General features: G+C 39.1%; 1 protein-coding gene across 1 annotated transcript; it reads left to right on the forward strand.

The window, feature by feature from the left end:
• The first annotated feature begins 3,822 nt into the window (after positions 1–3,822).
• LOC117058959 (vomeronasal type-2 receptor 26-like) lies at positions 3,823–10,613 on the forward strand. The gene is made up of 6 exons (XM_033170385.1): positions 3,823–3,848; positions 5,225–5,516; positions 6,617–7,477; positions 7,909–8,136; positions 8,322–8,448; positions 9,718–10,613. Exons 1-6 carry the CDS (start codon positions 3,823–3,825, stop codon positions 10,611–10,613), a joined length of 2,430 nt encoding a protein of 809 aa, XP_033026276.1.
• Positions 10,614–25,911: the final 15,298 nt, after the last annotated feature.

The raw sequence follows: 25,911 nt of genomic DNA on the forward strand, positions 1-25,911 counted from the left end.
CGTGGGTCACAGCCAGAAATGTGTTCATGTTTATGGGATATGATTTTGTTTGCATTTTAATGAGAAACAACCTATTTTTTTCACTTTTCAAACCAAAATATGTAGGGGGAAACTGAATTGCTGTTTTCTCCTATTGTATGCTAAAGAGCAGTTTCCCCCAGGGGAGAGTAGCAGGACAAGACGAAGCATGGATAAGGCCTTGGTTCTGACAAAACAATTATCTCCCCTTGCAATTATGTAGTCCACTATAATTCCAGAAAGAATTAAAAAACAATGATTTTTGTTAGGGACAATTCAGATGAAGATTTCAAGGTGTCAAAAAAGGCCCGAGTTTTGTTAGCCAAAAAATCTAAAATGAGCAAGGTCCCAACTAAAGAAAAATGACAACTTAAGTGGATGGACTTATCATATTTAATAAGAGAAAAAGAAGAACATATGTTTAGAGAAAATTGAAAAATGTTCATTGAATATATGGGGGAGATAGTGTACACTTGAAAACATTGGCAGCATTAAGATAAATTCAACAGTGTAAAAAAGTTTTGATGGATGGAATAATGTAATACTGAATGGTTTAGTTTATTTAAAATATGGAAAGTTTCATGATATGTAAAAGGAAACATGGAAAGAGAAGAAGGGGAGTCATTGATATTTGAAGGATATTTAAATGAGTCTTCTAAATTGTAAAACAGAAAATTTAATAAAAAAATTATATATATAGAAAAGGAAACAATCAATAAGCAAGTGCAGAAGTGCTTTTGAATCAACCTTTGTGCCACTGAGGGATGTGATTAGAGGACAGCAGTGGGCATGGCTCTGCCAATTTCATTTCTGCCTAGTTTCCTCTTTTTCGTGTTATAAACCAGATTTCAAAATCAGTTTGGCAACCTCAGTTAATTTTCGAGGCATGCATTTGTCACCATGTTCATGCTAAAAGTACAACCGATAAGATTCTGTTTCACAAGTGTATTGGTAGAGACAGACATCATCCAATGTCAACTCCTCAAGGCTAAATAAATTGGAATTCTTGTTATTGGAGTTCTCGTTATGTATACCAATAAGAAACAAGAACTCTGGCCAATATAGCATTCAATAGTGAGAATAATCCCTACTAACAAGTCAAATATGAATAGCAGAAACAGAAATAGCAAAAACAGAAACCATAATGTTGCTGTAATAATAAACTTAAAGCTACAAAGACATTCACAAAATAAGTCTTTTAACACAATATATTGATGCAGCGTTTGGTGTAAGAGTCTTTAAAGATTAGATAGAGTTCATGATAGTCCAGAATCAGGATGTATCGGTATCGTGTTTGATGTAGAAGTCTTTTAGTATAAGGTAGCATCCATGGTAATACAAAGCCAGAAGCCAGAAGCCAGGACAGGGCCCTGCTTCAGTGTTTCTACCTTCATCAGCTAGGTTTAAGGAGGCCAGCGTGTACCCAATTGAAGACATGCAGAGAACAATTGGGTACACACTGACCTCCTTAAACCTAGCTGATGAAGGTAGAAACACCAAAACAGGGGGCTCTCACTATTGGGGGGGGGCTCTCACTATTGGGAAAGGCAAGCCAAGAAGGATTACGCACATTTTTTTGTAATGTATATGAATGGAAATTATATATATATATATATATATATATATATATATATATATATATATATAATTCAACCAATTTTTTTTTTCAAAGAACACCCTTCTCAGAAACTGTTTGAGCTTCCAGAGTAAAAAAGAAACGAACGTTTTTCTCCTTTATACGTTTCAGCTAGTTTATATCAGTGGCAGAATACTCAAAGAAAGCACATCCAGATTTGATTCATTGCAGGAGCACCTCTTCTCATTTGCTTTCTGAGCCTTATGTACTAGGAGCCCAGTTTTACTAAAACAAGAGCTTAGATAGTGACATCCTATGCATGTCTACACAGTCGTAACAAATACCTCTTCTCCAACTCTTAAGTATTTAGAAGGAGAAAACCAGAGTTGAGGGAAATGTAGAAGAAAAGTAGGCTGGAAAGTGAGAGGTAGAACACAATATTCAATTTCTGCTTGAATCTAAGGCTGTGGCTGTACAATAAACAAGTTCCTCTTGGGGTGTAAGTGTTGTGAAGCCGTCCGTTGTAAGCTCAGGCTCTATATGTGTAAAAACACCATATATCATGAAGATACCTGATTTCCGAAAGGCAACAGATCCTGAGTAAGGGCCTGAAAGCCCTGGAATCTTGCACTGTTTAGACATTAAAGTGGTGTGCAATGACAGCATTTTTAAATTTTTGCATGTTTTTTGTGCTGTCCTCAACCCCACCACCACCACCACCACAAGATTATTATTTTTATTGCTCCTTTGATGATAATACACCAGGGTGTAACATTATTCAGGGGGGGGGGCATTGACTGGTTATACACTGGAATTTATGGTCAGGGTGATGACGGATAGATGCATGCATGGATGGATGGATGGATGGATAGATGGATGATAGATAGATACTGTAGATAGATGATAGATAGAGATGGTGACCATGACAAGCTACCTGATATGCCCCAGCTCCACAAGATTATAAAGATCCCCCATTCCCAGTTCAAACTTTAGTATGAGAATTTCACTTTCATCCTGTTCTTAACATTTCAAGCTGAAAATTCTTGCTACTAAGCTCTAGCTAATTCTACGCAGCAAATGCATTGTTGGGGGGGGAAATGTTTGTTTTTATGTCATTGATCAAGGTCAAGTTGGACAAGCCTTCAATGTACGGTTTAGTTCTCTATGTGTACCTAGTCAAGGTGGGAACTTAACTTTTCCCCTTTGGTGTTTGCTCATCACAAAAACTTGGAACAGACTTCCCATCCCACTCCTCTTTGAGGTCAACATGGTGTGTGTATTCGGGGGGACGGGACCTAAGATATTTGCTATTAAAATGTTACTCAGGAAGAAACAATTATCTCCCTCTGCAATTATCTACTCCACCATGACTTGATCACCAGAGTCTCCCAAGGAAACACTAAAAAACCACCCAATAAGCAAGTCTGAAAGTGCTTATAGATCACTGATAGACGGGAGTATTGGAAGATGGAGGCAATGTATTTATCAATGTAATTTCTCCCTGCTTTCCCCTTCTTTCATGTTATGAGATGAATTTTCAATCAGGGCATTGGCAAGCTCCATTTGTTTCCAAGGCATGTGTTTGTAACTATGTTGATGCAAAGAATAGGGCCAATAAATTTCTGCAACATTGGCATCACCCACTGTAAGCTCCTTAACACAAGCAGTTGCTTTCCATGAACAAATGATGGATCTATATGAAAAATTTGGCACCAGAATGCTTTGGCTTCTAGAATTGCTGCTTCTGCTGCATAACATAATTTGCAATGTACCCTGCCCTCTCAGTGATCCCTTTCCTGTTGTAAATGAGTGGTATCAGCCAGGAGGGTTGGTCATTGGTGGGAGTATTTCTCAGATCGTTAGTTTGATCACCGAAGTTTCATTTGAGGAGCCGCCTTCTGAAAACCTGTTTGAATTACCGGTGTAAGAATTTATTATTCTTTTCCTCTTTGTGTTGCCTGACCTAAGTACAATCAGATAGGTTTGTTTATGCCTTTGAAAAGATATTCAATTAAAGTGCATGTATGCTTAATTCAGTGTAAGAATATTCTTTTTCGTTCTCTTCTCCTTTGTACCACACACATGCAATTGCTCATATTTCTACTGAGCCAAAAAACAAACAAACCCCTCACTGAGTCCAATGGGGCTTCCTCCGAACTAAGTGTGTAGAGGATTTTAGGTTGCATCAGATTTGCATGCAACAGAATTCCTATTTCTATAGGGACGGTATGAGGGTACAGAAGCGGATATCAAGGTAAATGAAGATGAAGACAATATATTGAAAATTCAAAACTATCAAACTTAGCTAAAGTAGGTTCAGAAAAGAGGGAAACAGTGAAAAAACTGCAAACCACAACAAGATTGCAGGAGAGAGGGAGAGAGAAATTGTGAAAGCTCCACAATAAACATGAATACTCAACAAGATTTAAAGCACAATTCTTGAAAGCATGTTATATAAATAATCAATGTTGTGCATCTCCACCAAACACAAGCTGGGGCATGATCAAGAACTCCAGAGTGGCTGATCATCCAGAACTGACCCAGATCTTGGCCCTGAATAATTTGGGGAAACTAACACAGTGTTTAATTAAGTGTTAAATGCCTAATCGGGGTAGGAGTGTAAGCACATGGATGTCTATCTAATTCAGCGTTCCTACTGAGAACCAGTGTGGTGTAGTGGTTAAGAGCAGTAGACTTGTAATCTGGGGAACCGGGTTAGCGTCTCCGCTCCTCCACATGCAGCTGCTGGGTGAACTTGGGCTAGTCACACTTCTTTGAAGTCTCTCAGCCCCACTCACCTCACAGAGTGTTTGTTGTGGGGGAGGAAGGGAAAGGAGAATGTTAGCCACTTTGAGACTGCTTCTGGTAGTGATAAAGCAGGGTATCAAATCCAAACTCCTCCTCCTCCTCCTCCTCCTCCTCCTCTTCTTCTTCTTCTTCTTCTTCTTCTTCTTCTTCTTCTTCTTCTTCTTCTTCTTCTTCTACAATAGGCAACCAGATTCCTACAGAAAGCCCAATTCACTATATGAGCACAATAACTGCTCTCCCATATTGTTCCCAAGAAATTGCATTCAGAAGTATGTTGTCCCTGATTCAGTAGATTCCATGTGGCCATCATGATTAGGAGAGATGAATGAACCTTTATGAATTTTTCTAATTGTTTCTCTCTTGAAAGCTTTAAAAATAAATAAATGATTCCTCTGTTATGATAACATCTCTTTCTATACAATTCTGAAAGAAATTACTGTACCATAAGCTTTCTATTGCATCTCTGCTTCTATAGAACGTTCTCCGCTGGGAGGACTGCTTGGCACCAACTTTATCTTCATTTCTGCATTGAGCCATGGCATTTTCATTTCTCCACACTTTCTGGCAGCACTAATGATTGAATGCTTTTACTCTGACTATGTTTTAATATGCTTATGTATTTTTATTACTGCATTTATTCTTATTGTAAAGCATTTCAGGACTTCTAGAACACAAAGATATATTCACTAAACCTAATATTGCCTAAACTGAAGAATAAAGTATATGATCAGCTGCGAAACATATGTAACAAATAAAAGAATGTCCTTAAGCTCCACAGCAATTTGGAAATTAGGTGAAAGATTAATTTAGCTCTATTTGCAGGGTTTTCCCAAAATTCTACCAGCATGCCCTGGCCTTGGTATTTGCTGTAAATGAGATCAATGAGGACCCCAAGATCTTGCCCAATGTCACTCTTGGGTTCCACATATATGACAACTTCTTTGATGCAATGATGACCTACCGTACCACTCTGGACGTGTTCTGCAAATCACACAGCTTTTCCCCTAACTACAAATGTGATGCCCATAAAAACCCCATCGTTGCTATTGGGGGACTTGGCTCTGATACTACCTTCCGCATGGACAACATCTTAAGTCTCTACAAGATACCACAGGCAAGTATTTGAATGGGGCTGTAACTGATGTTCTGTGAGTGTTCTGGTGCTTCAGATTGTCTGGTGAGGGGTGGAGGGACTACAAAATTGAGAGAAAATATTTGTGGAAGAGCATCTTACCCTAACCCTATTTAGGTATTTGTATGCCAATGTGATGTTAATATGGTGGTGGAGGATGCAGGGACCCCTGTGTTAAACATGTCGTCTTAGTCCCACTCCTGGTTATCCTTCATGTGTTGGAGAGCAACTGCCTGTTGCAGAGAGCCTACCATGTATTCTAGATCTGGGGAAATCATTCTTCCAAAATTGAGAAAGAATCCTCCCCATGTAGAGGCGGTGCCCAGTGACACATGTTCTCCTTCTAAGTCAGGGAGTGGGTGTGCGGACTGGATCGCTATCCTCCCTGCTCCACATGGCCCCTGTTTGACCAGTTACATCGGGTGACTTTCTTGCTGAGTTTACGCCTTGCAGAAGACATAGCAGAGTTCATTGTGAAATGCACCAATCTGCTGATTGTTGGTTCTTAAGACACACCTTTCAATGTGGGCCAACTCCACATTATACATTTTAAACCCATGACTTGCCAAAGGATCTTCAGACCTTTCGTCCACCCCCCCCCCCTGCACAGACCTACAGTTCCCACTACTCTTAAGAAGTTAGATGCCCCATGATTCTTTGGCGGAAGTCATGTGCTTTACATGTGTTTTGGATTTATTTTAAATGTATGTGATGGATCCGGACTTTCTTGCCCAGTACATTGCATTGTGATTTACATCCTGGTCCAGGTTATATTGGCCACACAATTGGCACCATTTATGATGTTGACTGTCAAGCAGGTCAGCATGGCTTGGACAAAAGGGTCGCATCGTCCAAATGTTAAGGTCTAGTGATAAAAAGTTGCCACCTATCATAGAGAATGACCAAGAGCATAATGCATGTACTAATGTATGTGCACTCCTTCCTTGATCAGATTTATATTATTTAGTGGAGGATATGTCTGCTAAGCCTGTAAATTTCTTCAACAATTATTTGTTGCATACGAAACTTCTAGCATTTATACACTGGTCCTAAACTATCTCTGTTTGTAAATTCTCTTTCAGTTCATGTACGGCACATATTATCCAGAAGAGAGTAATCCAGGTCGGGTCCCCTCCTTTTACCGCATGGTCCCAACTGAAGCCCCACAATATATGGGGATTGTCTGGCTACTTCAGCATTTTGGATGGACATGGGTTGGACTCTTTGTTGTAGATGGTGCCATGGGAGAAGATTTCTTGCAGACCCTGGAATATTACTTTTCCCATAATGAAATATGTTCAGCCTTCACACAGAGAATCCCAGAAGGAGCAAATCTGAAGTTTTCAAATGAATTTTATAAAATTGCCTCAGAAATATATTCACGCTTCATGAAAGATATAGCTAATGTTTTCATTTTGTATGGGGAAAATTTAACATTTACATGGCTGATGACTGTTTTCTATTTTTTGGGAGACCCTCACAAGGGGACAACGACATTGCTGGGGAAGGTATGGATTATGACAACCCAGGTTGATTTTATGTTGTCAGGGCTTCAAAGACACATGGATTTACAGCAGTTTGATGGTGCCATTTCCTTCACCATTCATTCAAAAGACCCCCCAGGCTTCATAGAATTTCTCCAAAACATTCAACCGTACAAGAACAAAGCAGATGGTTTTCTCAAAGATTTTTGGGAGCAAGCATTTGACTGTTCGTTTCCGAATCCTGGCATACCAACAGAAAATAGTTGTATGGAAGAGGAAAGTCTTGAGAGTCTTCCTGACGCTCTCTTTGAAATGCACATGACATGCCACGGCTACAGCATCTACAATGCTGTGTATAGTGTAGCACATGCACTGCATGTTATTGACACATCTAGATCCAGTCACAAAGCAATATTGCCTAGCAAAAGATTTGAACTTCAACACCTCAAGCCTTGGCAGGTAGTGTCTCCACGTTTGTTTGTTTTAATTATTATCATTTTACTGAATGTATTATTGCAATATGTGATTACATATTAAACCAGGAACTTATTCGAAACAAAATAGAAAATTCTTTCCAGTAGCACCTTAGAGACCTACTGAGTTTGTTATTGGTATGAGCTTTCGTGTGCATGCACACTTCTTCAGATAGTAACATGAACTTATTGCAAAGGCACACACAAACAACTTGAATGGGTAGAGGCCGTCCCTCAAGGACCAACGTCCATAGATCCTTACAGCTTTCCATCTTAATTATAAATATTAATTATTTATAAATTGAGCTAGGTGTCATCAACAGCTCAAGTGCAAAATCCCTGGCATAAAAGATTATCACGACGTCTCCAAAATATTGCTATCTCTTTGAAATTTATATTTTTTCATCTTTCTGTTAGCTCTACCCATTTCTTCAAGGCATTTCATTTAACAACTCAGTTGGAGAAGCAGTGTTCTTCAATGACGAAAGAGAAGTAGAAGGAGGATTTGACATTGTGAACATGGTCACAACTTCAAATAGGACATTCCAGAGAGTGAAAGCTGGAAGTGTGCATCCCAAGGACCTCGGAGGAAAAGAATTCATCATTAATGAGGATATAATAATGTGGCACAGAACATTTAAGCAGGTGGGAACTTGGGGTACACTTTGAAGAAATATATAGTAGGGTTCAGTGGGATACAGATGCAAATATTTTATGCCCCGCCAGTCACTTTTCTCAATTAGGAGACAACCTCAGACTACTTGAATTTTGATGTTTGGTTTGTTTGTTTTTAAAGTTCAATTCTAAACACATTTCCTATTTATGGACAGATGCTTCCTGTTTCTGTGTGTAATAACTACTGCCCCCCTGGTTATCAGAAGAAAAAGAAGGAAGGGTATAAATTTTGCTGCTATGATTGTGAGCCATGCCCTGATGGGAAGATTTCAAACAAGATTGGTAAGTGACTATTTCCATTGTACAGGATTGAATAATTCAGAATATTTCTGGAAAACCATTTCCAATGCTTAAATTATCTTTGTTACCATATAATGACCTGGCTAGCCAGTCATTGGTGGAATCAGATCGGTTCCAGAAATCTTTCAGAAATTAGAGCACAAGAAGCATTCAGACTAAGGAAAACTTGGCAAAAGGAAAACCCACTTAACTTAGTGGGACGTCTGAGTATAGTTACACTTTTGATTGCTGTTAATTATGCTTTGGTTAAGCCTTCCCCAGTCAGGTGACCTCTAGATGTCCGTTGGCCAAGCATGCTGTGTATGATGGGAGTTGTAGCACAAAAGCACCACATTGGGGAAGACTCCTTTTAAATTAGTATGAAACCAAAGACAAAACATATATAACACAGCTAACCTAAATGCACCAGCCCATTAACATTTGGAGATAACAACAATGATAATTGCAAGTGTAACTCAATAAGTGTAACACATTTCCTAATCGCTATGGGTACAATTCATTTTTTGACAATTCATCTTTGTTGATTTTCATATTTTTTAACAAATCAATATGAAATTATTTCAAATTTAATGCAAATATTAAAAGTTGACTCCCTGCCCTTCTTCCCAGATGTTCCCAATATTTCCCTATAATACTGTGTCATCATCAGTAACTGGGCAGAGGAGGAATGACCCTTCCAGAGCAAAGGAAGACAGTTTAGATTCACAACAGTGTTTTGACGGAGTTCACAACCTAGAGGCAGATGAGGGGGAAATTGGGATATAATGAGAGAGGAGGAGGAAGAGTAAGCACCGGGGGGGGGGGTGTTACAGCTGATGGATACAGAGTCTTTGGAAAGCATTCCAGCCTTCCCCCTCCCAGAAGCTTTGAAAGTAGGAGAGCAAAGAGCTCAAAGACAGAGGGAACTTCTCGGAGACATTGAGCCTGACAAAGGAGGAAGTGGAAGAGATGGGGTGTGTGGTGGACATTCACCCGGGTCAATGCCATTTTCCAAGAGGCTGGGTTTAATAGTATATCTCTGTAAATACAGAATAAAAAGAGGACGGTAAGAACATAACTTGTCATTGTATGTTCCTGGGCAACTGGCTGTGGGACTTGCTGGCTATATGTTCCGATCCAATAATGTAATTTCAGTGCAATGCAAACCAGCAGGTACAAGTCTGCATAGGAAACAAAAGTAATGCAGACTGAGAAATACCCATAACTTATAAATGAATAGGAACCAAAAAAGGATCTGTTTCTGTATTTCAGACATGAGTTCCTGTTTCAGCTGCCCAGAAGATCAATATTCCAACATGAAGAGAGACGGATGCATCCCCAAAATAAAAAGCTATCTGTCTTATGAAGAACCTTTAGGAATCAGTTTAGCCTCCCTTGCTATTTCTTTATCCCTGATTAAACTGTGGGTGTTAGGAATCTTTCTTAAGTACAGAGATACCCCCATTGTCAAAGCCAACAACCGAGCCCTCACCTACACTCTCCTGGTCTCCCTTATGCTCTGCTTCCTCTCATCTTTGCTGTTCCTGGGCAAACCTGGGAAAGTGACCTGCCTTCTTCGTCAACCATCTTTTGGCATCGTCTTCTCAGTGGCTGTTTCTTGTTTGCTGGCAAAGACTACCATTGTTTCTTTAGCCTTCATGGCCACAAAGCCCGGATCCAGAATGAAGAAATGGGTGGGGAAAAATGTGTCCAACTCTATTGTCCTTTCCTGCTCCCTTATTCAAGCCAGTATTTGTACTATGTGGTTGGCAACTTCTCCTCCTTTCCCTGATTTAGACACGTTCTCGGTAACAGAAGAAATCATTCTGCAATGTAATGAAGGGTCCACTGCAATGTTTTACTGTGTCCTTGGCTACATGGGCCTCCTAGCCATTGCCAGTTTCGTTGTGGCATTCCTAGCCCGCAAGTTACCTGATAGTTTTAATGAAGCCAAGTTTATTACCTTCAGTATGTTGGCATTTTGCAGTGTGTGGGTTTCATTCCTTCCAACTTACCTGAGTACAAGGGGAAAATATATGGTGGCTGTGGAGATTTTCTCCATTTTGGCCTCCAGTGCTGGTTTACTGGGTTGCATATTTTCGCCGAAATGCTACATAATTTTGTTCAGGCCAGAGCTTAACAGCAAGGAGCAAATACGAAAAAGATAACAATATAGTTCTCTTTTTCCACCTGGATATTTAGTGTAGGCACAAATACGTTACTTTTCCATTCAGGGCCTTCTTGGTGGCTGCTCACAGACTTTGGAAATTCCGACATAGGGAAATTAGATTGTTTCTCTTCTTGTTTTCTTTCAGCTAGGATGGCATTGGTTGTTGTCTCCCCCATTGTTTTTGCTTTCTTTGCAGCACCAATGTAACCTGTCTGGGGTAGAAGCCTGGGCAGTGTATATGGAGCTCCTGGGCTGCCCAGATGAGAAGACCCTCCTCTACAAGACCCTTACCTCTACACCTTACCTAGCAACACCCCCCCAAAAAAATGCCTCCCTTCTTATTGCTGCATTTAATGACTGTATAGCAGGCTATTTTCTACACACACTTTTAGGCTCCTGCCTATCCTCCATCCATACAAGCAAGAAGACTTATTAGGCTTCAAGGATAAAATGCAGAAAGGCAAAAATGCTTGGGCTTCTGAGTTGGGTCATTGAGGAGTGTGATTTAGGAACATAGAGAGGCCTGGGAAACCTAATTCCATCCCAAACTCCTTCCTCTGCTGAGCTCTTCGTTTCTAACTTGGTTTTAACATTGTTTATGGCTTATATGTTTGGGAGTGTTTCATCTAAATTTTGAGAGGTATTATTTGAAAGAGCTATCTATATTTGTAATAAATAAATAAAATATTGGAAGATATAGTCAAGTGCTTATGTATTATTATTATTATTATCATTATTATTATTATTATTATTATTTCAATTCCTAGCTTTTCCTAACTATGCTATTGGTGCAGCAGGTCATGCAATTCCCTCTCTCTCTCATCGTAGGCCAAAGCCTTCAAAAAGTAGGAGTAACACTTCCGGTTTGGTGCCGGTCAATGGCGGACGGGAGCTGAAGAGCTCCGTCCTCCGAGAGGTTTTAGGGACTACCGTGCCTGCGCCGCGGGTCCCTTAAAGCCATGGGAAGAGCGTCCCGTGGACCGTGGTCTTGTGGGTCCCAGACGTGCCGTCCCCGCTCTCGATTGACCCTCGTAAGGGGGAAAACCGAGCGAGCGAGGCTCCGGTACGGGACTGAAGTGACGGCTGCCTCCGGAGGACAAAGCAGCGATCCCGCCAGACTCGAGCACCCAGCACTTCTAGCCAAGAATTGAAAGAGAAGCTCTGTAAGTAGAACTGTCAAAAGGATTAAAATTTTTAAGAAAACTAACTTACAGAGAGACTGTAAAAGGAAGCCTGTTCCCTTTGAACTGCTTGAATGAGTCTGGTAGCGCTAAAAGATCAAAGCCGCAACTAACGGAAAAGTTTTGAGAACTCTGCCAAACTTTTTAAAAGTGGATTAAAAGTTGTTTAAAGTTATTTTAAGGACTTAATAACAAGAGTTATGGCAAAAGAAGACACCGCTCGCCCTCTGGATTAGGATTCAGGGTCAGAAGCGGGCTGCGTTAAATTGTTGCCATTTTGCTACTGTTTCAGTAACTGTTTACCAGTGGAGACATTTTAGTTATTTTGTTGCCGGCTACAACTATTTTATGGACTTGGTGGTAACACTGCAAGTGAAAAATAGGTACTGACTTGGACTGTTTAAAATCAATGCTTCTTGACTGTGAAAGTTTGAAATTTTGGAAGTTTGTGAGTTCTTTGCCTAAAAGTTGGATTTGTTGGAACTGTTTGAGACTCCTGGCTCAGCAGCCTCTTTGTTCTCTGAGCTGAGTTGCTGGCCACCTGGTGTTTACCTTTGGGACTGTTGGTCTTCTGCTGTGAATGTCTGAGACAGTAACCACAACAGGGGTGACCTTGAGATTACAATTGCAGAGCACACAGGAAATGCATGAGAGCACTAAATCTAAAACAACAGGCTCTTCACAAAGAAAAGGCTCTTTTTCCCTATCTCTACAGGAGCAAATGGAGAAACTAGCTGCCAGTATTGCTGAAATAGCAGAAGGACTGAAAGATGTAACTGACGGGTTGAAGCAAACGCAGGCCTCAGTGAATACAATAAATACAACAGTTAACTCTGCAACAGAAAAACTTCAAGCTGAAATTAAGGATTCCACCCAAACATTGGAAAAGTCAATTGGACAAATAGAGGAAAACGTAAGGAAAAACAGAGAAGAAATTAATAAAATTGGAAAGGAGGTGACGGTTTTGAAGAAGGACTTAGAGGAATTTAAAGTGGTCAAGGAAAAAATAAAAAAGGTGGAGGAGAAATTGGACAACATTGATTTGGAGAACATAGAAAGAATTGGAACACGACAGAGAACTGTAGAAGAATCTCTTGCTTTTCTTCAACTACACCAAAGAGAAGGGAACATTCGTTTGAGAGGTCTCCCTGAATTGGAAGGTGACAGCCTAAAAGCATTTATTGTGGAGCAGTTTTCAACATATTGGCATTTGGAAGAAGAGGAAGTCTCAGCGCGCATAGTGAAGGCCTTCAGATTTGGACCTAGAGGAACCAGAGGAAAGAAGAACACTAAAACAGTCAGTGACAGTTTGATTGTGCTACACGATAGACACGACAGAGACTACTTTCTGGACTTACATTACAAGAATAACCTGGTGGTACAGCAAAACAAAGTTATTTTTTTATAAGGATATCCCCAAATTTTTCCTGGACAAAAGAGTTTCCTACAACGACCTAGTAGCTGAGCTAAGGAGAAGGAACATCCCCTTCAGTTGGGAATTTCCGGAAGGTCTGGCGTTTACGTTTGAAGGGGAAAAGATAAGGATAAAATCCCCGGCAGAAAAGCAGAAGTTTTTGGACAAACATCTGGAAGCATTTAAAGGCACACCACTCGATCCAGCACTCTTTTACAGACTTCCAGGAACATTTCCACTGCCGGGGTTACCAGGACCAAGTGAAAAAGACCCAGAAGAAGGTAAAAAAGCAGAGGCATCTGGAGGAGGAGATTAGAAAAGTAAAGGAAAATGGCGCTAAGATTGATGACATGGAATGTTCGGGGATTGAATCAGAGACCGAAGAGGCGCAGAGTATTTTATAGTTTGGAAAAGAAGAACTTAGATATAATATGTCTACAGGAGACTCACATAGTTCGACGACACAGAAGATTACTACAGAACAAAAAACTAGGCCAAGAATTCATATCATCGGATAAAGTCAAGAAGAGAGGAGTGGTAATTTATGCAAAAGAAAAATACAGTCCAAGACAGTTATTCAAAGATGAAGAAGGGAGATACATTGCAATAGAAATAAAAGTACAAGGCGAAAAATTCTTGATTCTGGGACTTTATGCACCAAATGATGGAAAGTCAATTTTTTATAAGAATATACATGATCTGCTGTTGGATTATTTGGATTATAAAATAGTTTGTCTTGGAGATTTTAATGGTGCAGTTTCCACATTAATGGATAGATCTCAAAGAACTAAATTAACAAACGATGGGAAACTGCCAAGGACTCTTTTTGAAATGGTGGACAATTTGAATTTGGTGGACGCTTGGAGGATGAAAAATCCCACCGAAACAGAGGCAACTTACTACAGTGAACCGCAGCAGTCATGGTCGAGGATAGATTATATTTGGATTTCGAATGAATTGGCACCGAAAATACAAAAAGCAGAAATTGGCCCAAAAAACATATTCAGACCATAATCCGGTACAGGTAACACTAAAAATGGTTTCCAAAGATTCTTTCAGGTGGAGAATGGACGACGCTTTGATGAGAGACACTAAGCTGGTAGAAAGAGCTGTAAAAAAGATGAAAGAGTATTTTCAAATTAATTGGAATTCAGAAGTTGAAAAGAGGACTGTTTGGGATGCAAGCAAAGCGGTAATGAGAGGATTCCTTATAAGTGAAAAAGCAAAAAAGAAAAAACTACAAAATGTGGAAATGGAAAGACTTTTGAAATTGATTAAAGTCAAGGAAAAAGAATTAAGAGGACATCCTAAATGCTTAAAAATTCAAAAGGAGATCAAATACTTGCAATCCCAATATGCAAAAATTGTGAACCAAGACATCGAATGGAAAGTGAAAATGATGAAACAAAGAACATTTGAATCTGCAAATAAATGTGGAAAACTACTAGCTTGGCAGTTAAAGAAGAGACAGAAGGCAAATGTCATCAGTAATTTAGTAGTAAATGGAAAAATTGTGGAGAATCCGGAGGAAATCAGATGGTGCTTTCAAAAATTTTATAAGCAACTGTACAAGGAGGAGAAGATAGAAGAATCGGAGATGGACCAATTTCTGGAAAAAAATGGATTGCAAAAAGTCCCAGAAGAAAAAACTAGCAACTCTCAACCACCCGATATCGACTCAAGAGATTGAGGATGCAATTAACAACATGCAACTAGGGAAGGCCCCAGGACCAGACGGACTGACAGCAAAGTATTATAAGACCCTGAAAGATTGGCTATTACAGCCTTTGAAAGAAATTTGCAACAAAATTTTAGAAGGAGATAGGGCACCAGAGACATGGAAAGAAGCCTTTATCACACTGATTCCAAAACCAGAGACAGACAAAACTCTAATGAAAAATTATCGTCCAATTTCCCTCCTAAATGTGGATTATAAAATTTTTGCAAATGTTATGGCTACAAGATTAAAAAGAGTGTTGAAAGACTATATTCATAAAGACCAAGCTGGTTTTTTACCAGGACGACAAATAAACAATAATACAAGAATCATTGTGGATATTTTAGAAAAACTGGAAAGAAACATAAATACAGATGCCGCACTATTGTTTATAGATGCAGAGAAAGCCTTTGACAACGTATCTTGGACATTTATGAAAAAGAATTTGGAAAAGATGGGAGTTGGAGAAAGATTTCTAAATGGCATCAATGCCATATATACAGAACAAAGAGCGAAAGTAATAATAAACAGTGTGATATCGGAGGAAATTGAAGTTGAGAAAGGAACAAGACAAGGGTGCCCTATCTCCCCTTTATTATTTATCACGGTCCTGGAGGTTCTTCTAAACATGATACGAAAAGAGAAACAGATAAAAGGAATTAGGGTGGGAGAGAAAGAATATAAATTACGCGCCTTTGCAGACGACCTAATGTTATCCCTACAGGAACCGGAAAGCAGTGTCCCCAAAGCCCTGGAATTAATTGAACTGTTTGGACGTGTAGCTGGTTTCAAATTAAACAAACAGAAAACCAAAGTATTGAGTAAAAATATGACTGTAGAGCAGATACAAAGACTACAAGATGATACGGGCCTCAACTTTGTTAAGACTGTAAAATGTCTAGGTGTCAATCTTACAGCAAAAAATCTGAACCTGTACAAGGACAATTATGAAAAATTGTGGATGGAGATAAAGAAAGACATGGAAATATGGACGAGATTGAAACTGTCGTTAATGGGAAGAATAGCAGTTGTTAAAATGAATGTCTTACCAAGGATGCTGTTTTTATTCCAAGCCATACCAATTTTGGACAAATTGGATTGTTTTAAGATATGGCAAAGGGACCTATCGAAGTTTATATGGCAGGGAAAAAAGCCTAGAATCAAATTTAAGATTCTGACAGACTCTAAAGAAAGAGGAGGCTTTGCCCTGCCGGACCTAAAGATTTACTTTGAAGCAGCGGCCTTTTGCTGGTTGAAGGACTGGTTTAGACTGGAGAATGTGGATGTGTTGGACTTGGAGGGATTTGATAATATGTTTGGTTGGCATGCATACCTTTGGTATGACAAGGTAAAAATCCACAAAATGTTCAAGAATCATATAGTTAGGAAAGCTTTGTATCAGGTTTGGACAAGATATAAGGACTTGTTAGAGAGAAAGACTCCTAGATGGATTTCACCAGTGGAAGCCAAGGCTTATAAGAGACCGAACATGTCTGCAAGCTGGATAAGATATGTGGATATATTGCAGCGAGAAGGGGACTCATTTAAGCTGAAAAGCTATGATCAAATTAAAAGCCAAGTCCCCGACTGGCTGCAATATCATCAGGTTCATGAAACATTTAAATTAGACAAGAAAATTGGTTTCCAAATGGAAAAATCGAAACTGGAAACAGAACTGATAGAATCGAACTCTAAAAACCTTTCCAAGATGTATAACTTGTTGCTGGAGTGGCATACGAAAGATGAACTGGTTAAATCGACAATGATAGATTGGGCGAAAGATGTGGGACATAATATTATGATGGATGACTGGGAGAGACTGTGGCAGAAAGGTATCAAATTTACTGCATGTAATAGTTTAAGAGAAAATATAATGAAAATGTTATACAGATGGTATCTAACACCAGTTAAGATAGCCAAGATGAACTCTAAAATGTCTGATGTGTGTTGGAAATGTAAGTCTACGAAAGGTACCTTTTTTCATATGTGGTGGTCATGTCCAGGAGTAAATGCTTTCTGGGATAAGATTTATAATGAGCTTAAAAAGGTAATGAAAGTTACCTTTAGTAAGAAACCAGAGGCATTCCTTTTGAGCATGACCAACGAAGAGATACCCAGTCAGGATAGAGTATTTTTTATGTATGCCACAACAGCGGCTAGAATCCTATTGGCAAGAACCTGGAAGGGTGAAGAGATTCCAACAGTGGAAGAATGGCAGATGAAGTTAATGGACTACATGGAACTCGCTGAACTGACCGCTAGAATCCGAGACCAGAGGGAGGAGACGGTGTCGCAAGATTGGAAGAAATTTAAGGACTACTTACTTAAATGTGTAAAATTGAATGTTTGAGTATTTGAGCAGAATTAATTAGGAGAAATGGCTTTAGTAGGTTAATGTGAGATATAATTGTTCAGAAGAAATTTGAGATGTGAATGATTTAATGGTATAAGAATATTTTAAGATATAGAATATAAGGGAAGATTTATATTGGATAAGTAAATTTAAAGAATATTAAGAGATTTGGTAAAGGTTAATTGAAAAAGAAATAAAGTTACCTAAAGAGTAAATATGATTTTAAAGGCAGTGGAGGGAACAGGGGAAGTCCCCTGAAGTTAAAGACAAGAGGAAAAAAACAAAGATAGGTGTTGAGTAAGGTTTGTATGTGATTTTTTTTATTGTATTTTGTATTTTGTCTATTGTCTATTATGTATTATGTTTTATTGTGTTTATGTTTGTGCAATGTTGTTTTTTTATTTTGTTTTATTGGAAAATAATAAAAAACCTTTAAAAAAACAAAACAAAAAGTAGGAGTAACACCATCAGTTCACTAACTAAAGTCTAGCAATGTGAAGCAATATCCGTCCCATGTGAATTAGCAACAAGAGATAATGGTCAATAGGATTGATGAGAAGCTGTCCAATACATCTGGATATCCATACATGCAAGACAACACACCTCCAAAAATCATGTTATTATGGCACAGATTTTTATTTTTATTTTTTAATTTGGTCTGAACATAGTAGGATTGGCTTTCTCAGCAGGCAGTCACCAAGATACACCACGTGTCTCTTCCTCACTTGGACAGTAGCACAGAGGGAGATAGCTCACTGGTGGGGAACATGTTTGACATGCAAAAAAATGGGGACATGTTCAATTCTTGATGCTTCCAAATAGTGTTCATAAAAATAATTATCCCTGGGGTGGTGTGTTTATTTCCAACTTCAAAAATGCAGATAGAACATTTCTGAAATTTGTCATCTTACTTAATAAGCAAAAGGCTGAATAGGGAAAATTCTCTTCAACCAGGACCATGAGTCACAGCCAGAAATGTGTTCATGTTTATGGGATATGACATTATTATTTTTTTGCATTTTAATGAGAAGCAACCTATTTTTTTTCACTTTTTCACTTTTCAAACCAAAATATGTAGGGGAAAACTGAATTGCTGTTTTCTCCTATTGAATGCTAAAGAGTAGTTTTCCCCAGGAGAGAGCAGCAGGACAAGACGAAGCGTGCATAAGCCCTTGGTTCTGAGAAAACAATTATCTCCACTTGCAATTATGTAGTCCACTATAATTCCAGAAAGAATTAGGAAACAATCCTTTTTGTTAGGGATAATTCGGATGAAGATTTCAAGGTGTCAAAAAAACAAGGTTATTTATGTAGGCCACTACTAAGGCCCGAGTTTTGTTAGCCCAAAAATGTAAAATGAGCGAGGTCACAACTAAAGAAGAATGTCAACTTAAATGGATGTGTTATATAGTGAGTCCAGCCAGTGATAGAATATTAACATATTTATTCATGGCAGCAAGCAAGTAAAAACAACAACAACACACACACACAAACCCAAACCCTGCTGCTATATATGGGCACTTGGGCTAGCATAGCCAACCCAGGTGAAGCTAATTAAAAGCAATCATTACCTCCTTTAACTATTTCCTGGCTGCTCTGTTACTGTGCTGTTCCTGCAATTCAGTACACAACAGGATGGACTTACGATATTAAGTAAGAGAACAAGAAGAACATATGTTTAGAGAAAATTGAAAAATGTTCATTGAATATATGGGGGAAATTGTGTACACTTGAAAATGTTGGCAGCATTAAGATAAATTCCACAGTGTAAAAAAAGTTTTGATGGATGGAATAATGTAATACTGAATGGTTTAGTTTATTTAAAATATGGAAAGTTTCATGATATGTAAAAGGAAACATGGAAAGAGAAGAAGGGGAGTCATTGATATTTGAAGGATATTTAAATGAGTCTTCTAAATTGTAAAACAGAAAATTTAATAAAAATTATAAAGATAGAAAAGGAAACAATCAATAAGCAAATGTAGTAGTTCTTTTGAATCAACCTTTGTGCCACTGAGGGATGTGATTAGAGGACAGCAGCGGGCATGGCTCTGCCAGTTTCATTTCTGCATTTATGTTATAAACCAGATTTCAAAATCAGTTTGGCAACCTCAGTTAATTTTCGAGGCATGCATTTGTCACCATGTTCATGCTAAAAGTACGACCGATAAGATTCTGTTTCACAAGTGTATTGGTAGAGACAGACATCATCCAATGTCAACTCCTCAAGGCTAAATAAATTGGAATTCTTGTTATTGGAGTTCTCGTTATGTATACCAATAAGAAACAAGAACTCTGGCCAATATAGCATTCAATAGTGAGAATAATCCCTACTAACAAGTCAAATATGAATAGCAGAAACAGAAATAGCAAAAACAGAAACCATAATGTTGCTGTAATAATAAACTTAAAGCTACAAAGACATTCACAAAATAAGTCTTTTAACACAATATATTGATGCAGCGTTTGGTGTAAGAGTCTTTAAAGATTAGATAGAGTTCATGATAGTCCAGAATCAGGATGTATCGGTATCGTGTTTGATGTAGAAGTCTTTTAGTATAAGGTAGCATCCATGGTAATACAAAGCCAGAAGCCAGAAGCCAGGACAGGGCCCTGCTTCATTGTTTCTACCTTCATCAGGTAGGTTTAAGGAGGTCAGCATGTACCCAATTGAAGACATGCAGAGAACAATTGGGTACACACTGACCTCCTTAAACCTAGCTGATGAAGGTAGAAACACCAAAACAGGGGGCTCTCACTATTGGGGGGGGGCTCTCACTATTGGGAAAGGCAAGCCAAGAAGGATTACGCACATTTTTTTGTAATGTATATGAATGGAAATTATATATATATATATATAAAATTCAACCAATTTTTTTTTCAAAGAACACCCTTCTCAGAAACTGTTTGAGCTTCCAGAGTAAAAAAGAAACGAACGTTTTTCTCCTTTATATGTTTCAGCTAGTTTATATCAGTGGCAGAATACTCAAAGAAAGCATATCCAGATTTGATTCATTGCAGGAGCACCTCTTCTCATTTGCTTTCTGAGCCTTATGTACTAGGAGCCCAGTTTTACTAAAACAAGAGCTTAGATAGTGACATCCTATGCATGTCTACACAGTCGTAACAAATACCTCTTCTCCAACTCTTAAGTATTTAGAAGGAGAAAACCAGAGTTGAGGGCAATGTAGAAGAAAAGTAGGCTGGAAAGTGAGAGGTAGAACACAATATTCAATTTCTGCTTGAATCTAAGGCTGTGGCTGTACAATAAACAAGTTCCTCTTGGGGTGTAAGTGTTGTGAAGCCGTCCGTTGTAAGCTCAGGCTCTATATGTGTAAAAACACCATATATCATGAAGATACCTGATTTCCGAAAGGCAACAGATCCTGAGTAAGGGCCTGAAAGCCCTGGAATCTTGCACTGTTTAGACATTAAGGTGGTGTGCAATGACAGCATTTTTAAATTTTAGCATGTTTTTTGTGCTGTCCTCAAACCCCCCCCCCCAACCACAAGATTATTATTTTTATTGCTCCTTTGATGATAATACACCAGGGTGTAACATTATTCAAGGGGGGGCATTGACTGGTTATACACTGGAATTTATGGTCAGGGTGATGATGGATAGATGCATGCATGCATGGATGGATGGATGGATGGATAGATGGATGATAGATAGATACTGTAGATAGATGATAGATAGAGATGGTGACAATGACAAACTACCTGATATGCCCTAGCTCCTCAATATTATAAAGATCCCCCATTCCCAGTTCAAACTTTAGTATGAGAATTTCACTTTCATCCTGTTCTTAACATTTCAAACTGAAAATTCTTGCTACTAAGCTCTAGCTAATTCTACGCAGCAAATGCATTGTTGGGGGGAAAATGTTTGTTTTTATGTCATTGATCAAGGTCAAGTTGGACAAGCCTTCAATGTACGGTTTAGCTCTCTATGTGTACCTAGTCAAGGTGGGAACTTAACTTTTCCCCTTTGGTGTTTGCTCATCACAAAAACTTGGAACAGACTTCCCATCCCACTCCTCTTTGAGGTCAACATGGTGTGTGTATTCGGGGGGACGGGACCTAAGATATTTGCTATTAAAATGTTACTCAGGAAGAAACAATTATCTCCCTCTGCAATTATCTACTCCACCATGACTTGATCACCAGAGTCTCCCAAGGAAACACTAAAAAAAACCACCCAATAAGCAAGTCTGAAAGTGCTTATAGATCACTGATAGACGGGAGTATTGGAAGATGGAGGCAATGTATTTATCAATGTAATTTCTCCCTGCTTTCCCCTTCTTTCATGTTATGAGATGAATTTTCAATCAGGGCATTGGCAAGCTCCATTTGTTTCCAAAGCATGTGTTTGTAACTATGTTGATGCAAAGAATAGGGCCAATAAATTTCTGCAACATTGGCATCGCCCACTGTAAGCTCCTTAACACAAGCAGTTGCTTTCCATGAACAAATGATGGATCTATATGAAAAATTTGGCACCAGAATGCTTTGGCTTCTAGAATTGCTGCTTCTGCTGCATAACATAATTTGCAATGTACCCTGCCCTCTCAGTGATCCCTTTCCTGTTGTAAATGAGTGGTATCAGCCAGGAGGGTTGGTCATTGGTGGGAGTATTTCTCAGATCGTTAGTTTGATCACCGAAGTTTCATTTGAGGAGCCGCCTTCTGAGAACCTGTTTGAATTACCGGTGTAAGAATTTATTATTCTTTTCCTCTTTGTGTTGCCTGACCTAAGTACAATCAGATAGGTTTGTTTATGCCTGTGAAAAGATATTCAATTAAAGTGCATGTATGCTTAATTCAGTTTAAGAATATTCTTTTTCGTTCTCTTCTCCTTTGTACCACACATATGCAATTGCTCATATTTCTACTGAGCCAAAAAAACAAACAAACCCCTCACTGAGTCCAATGGGGCTTCCTCTGAACTAAGAGTGTAGAGGATTTTAGGTTGCATCAGATTTGCATGCAACAGAATTCCTATTTCTATAGGGATGGTATGAGGGTACAGAAGTGAATATCAAGGTAAATGAAGATGAAGACAATATATTGAAAATTCAAAACTATCAAACTTAGCTAAAGTAGGTTCAGAAATGAGGGAAACGGTGAAAAAACTGCAAACCACAACAAGATTGCAGGAGAGAGGGAGAGAGAAATTGTGAAAGCTCCACAATAAACATGAATACTCAACAAGATTTAAAGCACAATTCTTGAAAGCATGTTATATAAATAATCAATGTTGTGCATCTACACCAAACACAAGCTGGGGCACGATCAAGAACTTCAGAGTGGCTGATCATCCAGAACTGACCCAGATCTTGGCCCTGAATAATTTGGGGAAACTAACACAGTGTTTAATTAAGTGTTAAATGCCTAATCGGGGTAGGAGTGTAAGCACATGGATGTCTATCTAATTCAGCATTCCTACTGAGAACCAGTGTGGTGTAGTGGTTAAGAGCAGTAGACTTGTAATCTGGGGAACCGGGTTAGCGTCTCCGCTCCTCCACATGCAGCTGCTGGGTGAACTTGGGCTAGACACACTTCTTTGAAGTCTCTCAGCCAGCCCCACTCACCTCACAGAGTGTTTGTTGTGGGGGAGGAAGGGAAAGGAGAATGTTAGCCACTTTGAGACTGCTTCTGGTAGTGATAAAACAGGGTATCAAATCCAAACTCCTCCTCCTCCTCCTCCTCCTCCTCCTCCTCCTCCTCCTCCTCCTCTTCTTCTTCTTCTTCTTCTTCTTCTTCTTCAATAGGCAACCAGATTCCTACAGAAAGCCCAATTCACTATATGAGCACAATAACTGCTCTCCCATATTGTTCCCAAGAAATTGCATTCAGAAGTATGTTGTCCCTGATTCAGTAGATTCCATGTGGCCATCATGATTAGGAGACATGAATGAACCTTTATGAATTTTTCTAATTGTTTCTCTCTTGAAAGTTTTAAAAATAAATAAATGATTCCTCTGTTATGATAACATCTCTTTCTATACAATTCTGAAAGAAATTACTGTACCATAAGCTTTCTATTGCTTCTCTGCTTCTATAGAACGTTCTCTGCTGGGAGGACTGCTTGGCACCAACTTTATCTTCATTTCTGCATTGAGCCATGGCATTTTCATTTCTCCACACATTCTGGCAGCACTAATGATTGAATGCTTTTAATCTGACTATGTTTTAATATGCTTATGTATTTTTATTACTACATTTATTCTTATTGTAAAGCATTTCAGGACTTCTAGAACACAAAGATATATTCACTAAACCTAATATTGCCTAAACTGAAGAATAAAGTATATGATCAGCTGCGAAACATATGTAACAAATAAATGAATGTCCTTAAACTCCACAGCAATTTGGAAATTATGTGAAAGATTAATTTAGCTCTATTTGCAGGGTTTTCCCAAAATTCTACCAGCATGCCCTGGCCTTGGTATTTGCTGTAAATGAGATCAATGAGGACCCCAAGATCTTGCCCAATGTCACTCTTGGGTTCCACATATACGACAACTTCTTTGATGCAATGATGACCTACCGTACCACTCTGGACGTGTTCTGCAAATCACACAGCTTTTCCCCTAACTACAAATGTGATGCCCATAAAAACCCCATTGTTGCTATTGGGGGACTTGGCTCTGATACTACCTTCCGCATGGACAACATCTTAAGTCTCTACAAGATACCACAGGCAAGTATTTGAATGGGGCTGTAACTGATGTTCTGTGAGCGTTCTGGTGCTTCAGATTGTCTGGTGAGGGGTGGAGGGACTACATAATTGAGAGAAAATATTTGTGGAAGAGCATCTTACCTTAACCCTATTTAGGTATTTGTATGCCAATGTGATGTTAATAAGGTGGTGGAGGAAGCAGGGATGTGTGTGTTAAACATGTCATCTTAGTCCCACTCCTGGTTATCCTTCATGTGTTGCATAGCAACTGCCTGTTGCAGAGAGCCTACCATGTATTCTAGATCTGGGGAAATCATTCTTCCAAAATTGAGAAAGAATCCTCCCCATGTAGAGGCGGTTCCCAGTGACACATGTTCTCCTTCTAAGTCAGGGAGTGGGTGTGCGGACTGGATCGCTATCCTCCCTGCTCCACATGGCCCCTGTTTGACCAGTTACATCGGGTGACTTTCTTGCTGAGTTTATGCCTTGCAGAAGACATAGCAGAGTTCATTGTGAAATGCACCAATCTGCTGATTGTTGGTTCTTAAGACACACCTTTCAATGTGGGCCAACTCCACATTATACATTTTAAACCCATGACTTGCCAAAGGATCTTCAGACCTTTAGTCCCCCCCCCCCAGCACAGACCTACAGTTCCCACTACTCTTAAGAAGTTAGATGTCCCATGAGTCTTTGGGGAAAGTAATGTGCTTTACATGTGTTTTGGATTTATTTTAAATGTATGTGATGGATCCGGACTTTCTTGCCCAGTACATTGCATTGTGATTTACATCCTGGTCCAGGTTACATTGGCCACACAATTGGCACCATTTATGATGTTGACTGTCAAGCACATCAGCATGGCTTGGACAAAAGGGTCGCATCGTCCAAATGTTAAGGTCTAGTGGTAAAAAGTTGCCACCTATCATAGAGAATGACCAAGAGCATAATGCATGTACTAATGTATGTGCACTCCTTCCTTGATCAGATTTATATTATTTAGTGGAGGATATGTCTGCTAAGCCTGTAAATTCCTTCAACAATTATTTGTTGCATACGAAACTTCTAGCATTTATACACTGGTCCTAAACTATCTCCGTTTGTAAATTCTCTTTCAGTTCATGTACGGCACATATCACCCAGAAGAGAGTAATCCAGGTCGGGTCCCCTCCTTTTACCGCATGGTCCCAACTGAAGACCCACAATATATGGGGATTGTCTGGCTACTTCAGCATTTTGGATGGACATGGGTTGGACTCTTTGTTGTAGATGGTGCCATGGGAGAAGATTTCTTGCAGACTCTGGAATATTACTTTTCCCATAATGAAATATGTTCAGCCTTCACACAGAGAATCCCAGAAGGAGCAAATCTGAAGTTCTCAAATGAATTTTATAAAATTGCCTCAGAAATATATTCACGCTTCATGAAAGATATAGCTAATGTGTTCATTTTGTATGGGGAAAATTTAACATTTACATGGCTGATGACTGTTTTCTATTTTTTGGGAGACCCTCACAAGGGTACAACGACGTTGCTGGGGAAGGTATGGATTATGACAACCCAGGTTGATTTTATGTTGTCAGGGCTTCAAAGACACATGGATTTACAGCAGTTTGATGGTGCCATTTCCTTCACCATTCATTCAAAAGACCCCCCAGGCTTCATAGAATTTCTCCAAAACATTCAACCGTACAAGAACAAAGCAGATGGTTTTCTAAAAGATTTTTGGGAGCAAGCATTTGACTGTTCACTTCCCAATCCTGGCATACCAACAGAAAAAAGTTGTACAGAAGAGGAAAGTCTTGAGAGTCTTCCTGACGCTCTCTTTGAAATGCACATGACAGGCCAAAGCTACAGCATCTACAATGCTGTGTATAGTGTAGCACAAGCACTGCATGCTATTGACACATCTAGATCCAATCACAAAGCAATGTGGGCTAGCAAAA

This window comes from Lacerta agilis, chromosome 14, assembly GCF_009819535.1.
Source record: "Lacerta agilis isolate rLacAgi1 chromosome 14, rLacAgi1.pri, whole genome shotgun sequence".
In the NCBI taxonomy this organism is placed as follows: Eukaryota; Metazoa; Chordata; class Lepidosauria; order Squamata; family Lacertidae; genus Lacerta; species Lacerta agilis.

Coding starts and splice junctions, on each gene's coding strand:
- LOC117058959 (XM_033170385.1), top strand. CDS start 3,823: ATGAGGGTACAGAAGCGGATATCAAG. Junction 7,478..7,908: donor AACACCTCAAGCCTTGGCAG/GTAGTGTCTCCA, acceptor TCTTTCTGTTAG/CTCTACCCATTTCTTCAAGG. Junction 8,137..8,321: donor GGCACAGAACATTTAAGCAG/GTGGGAACTTGG, acceptor ATTTATGGACAG/ATGCTTCCTGTTTCTGTGTG.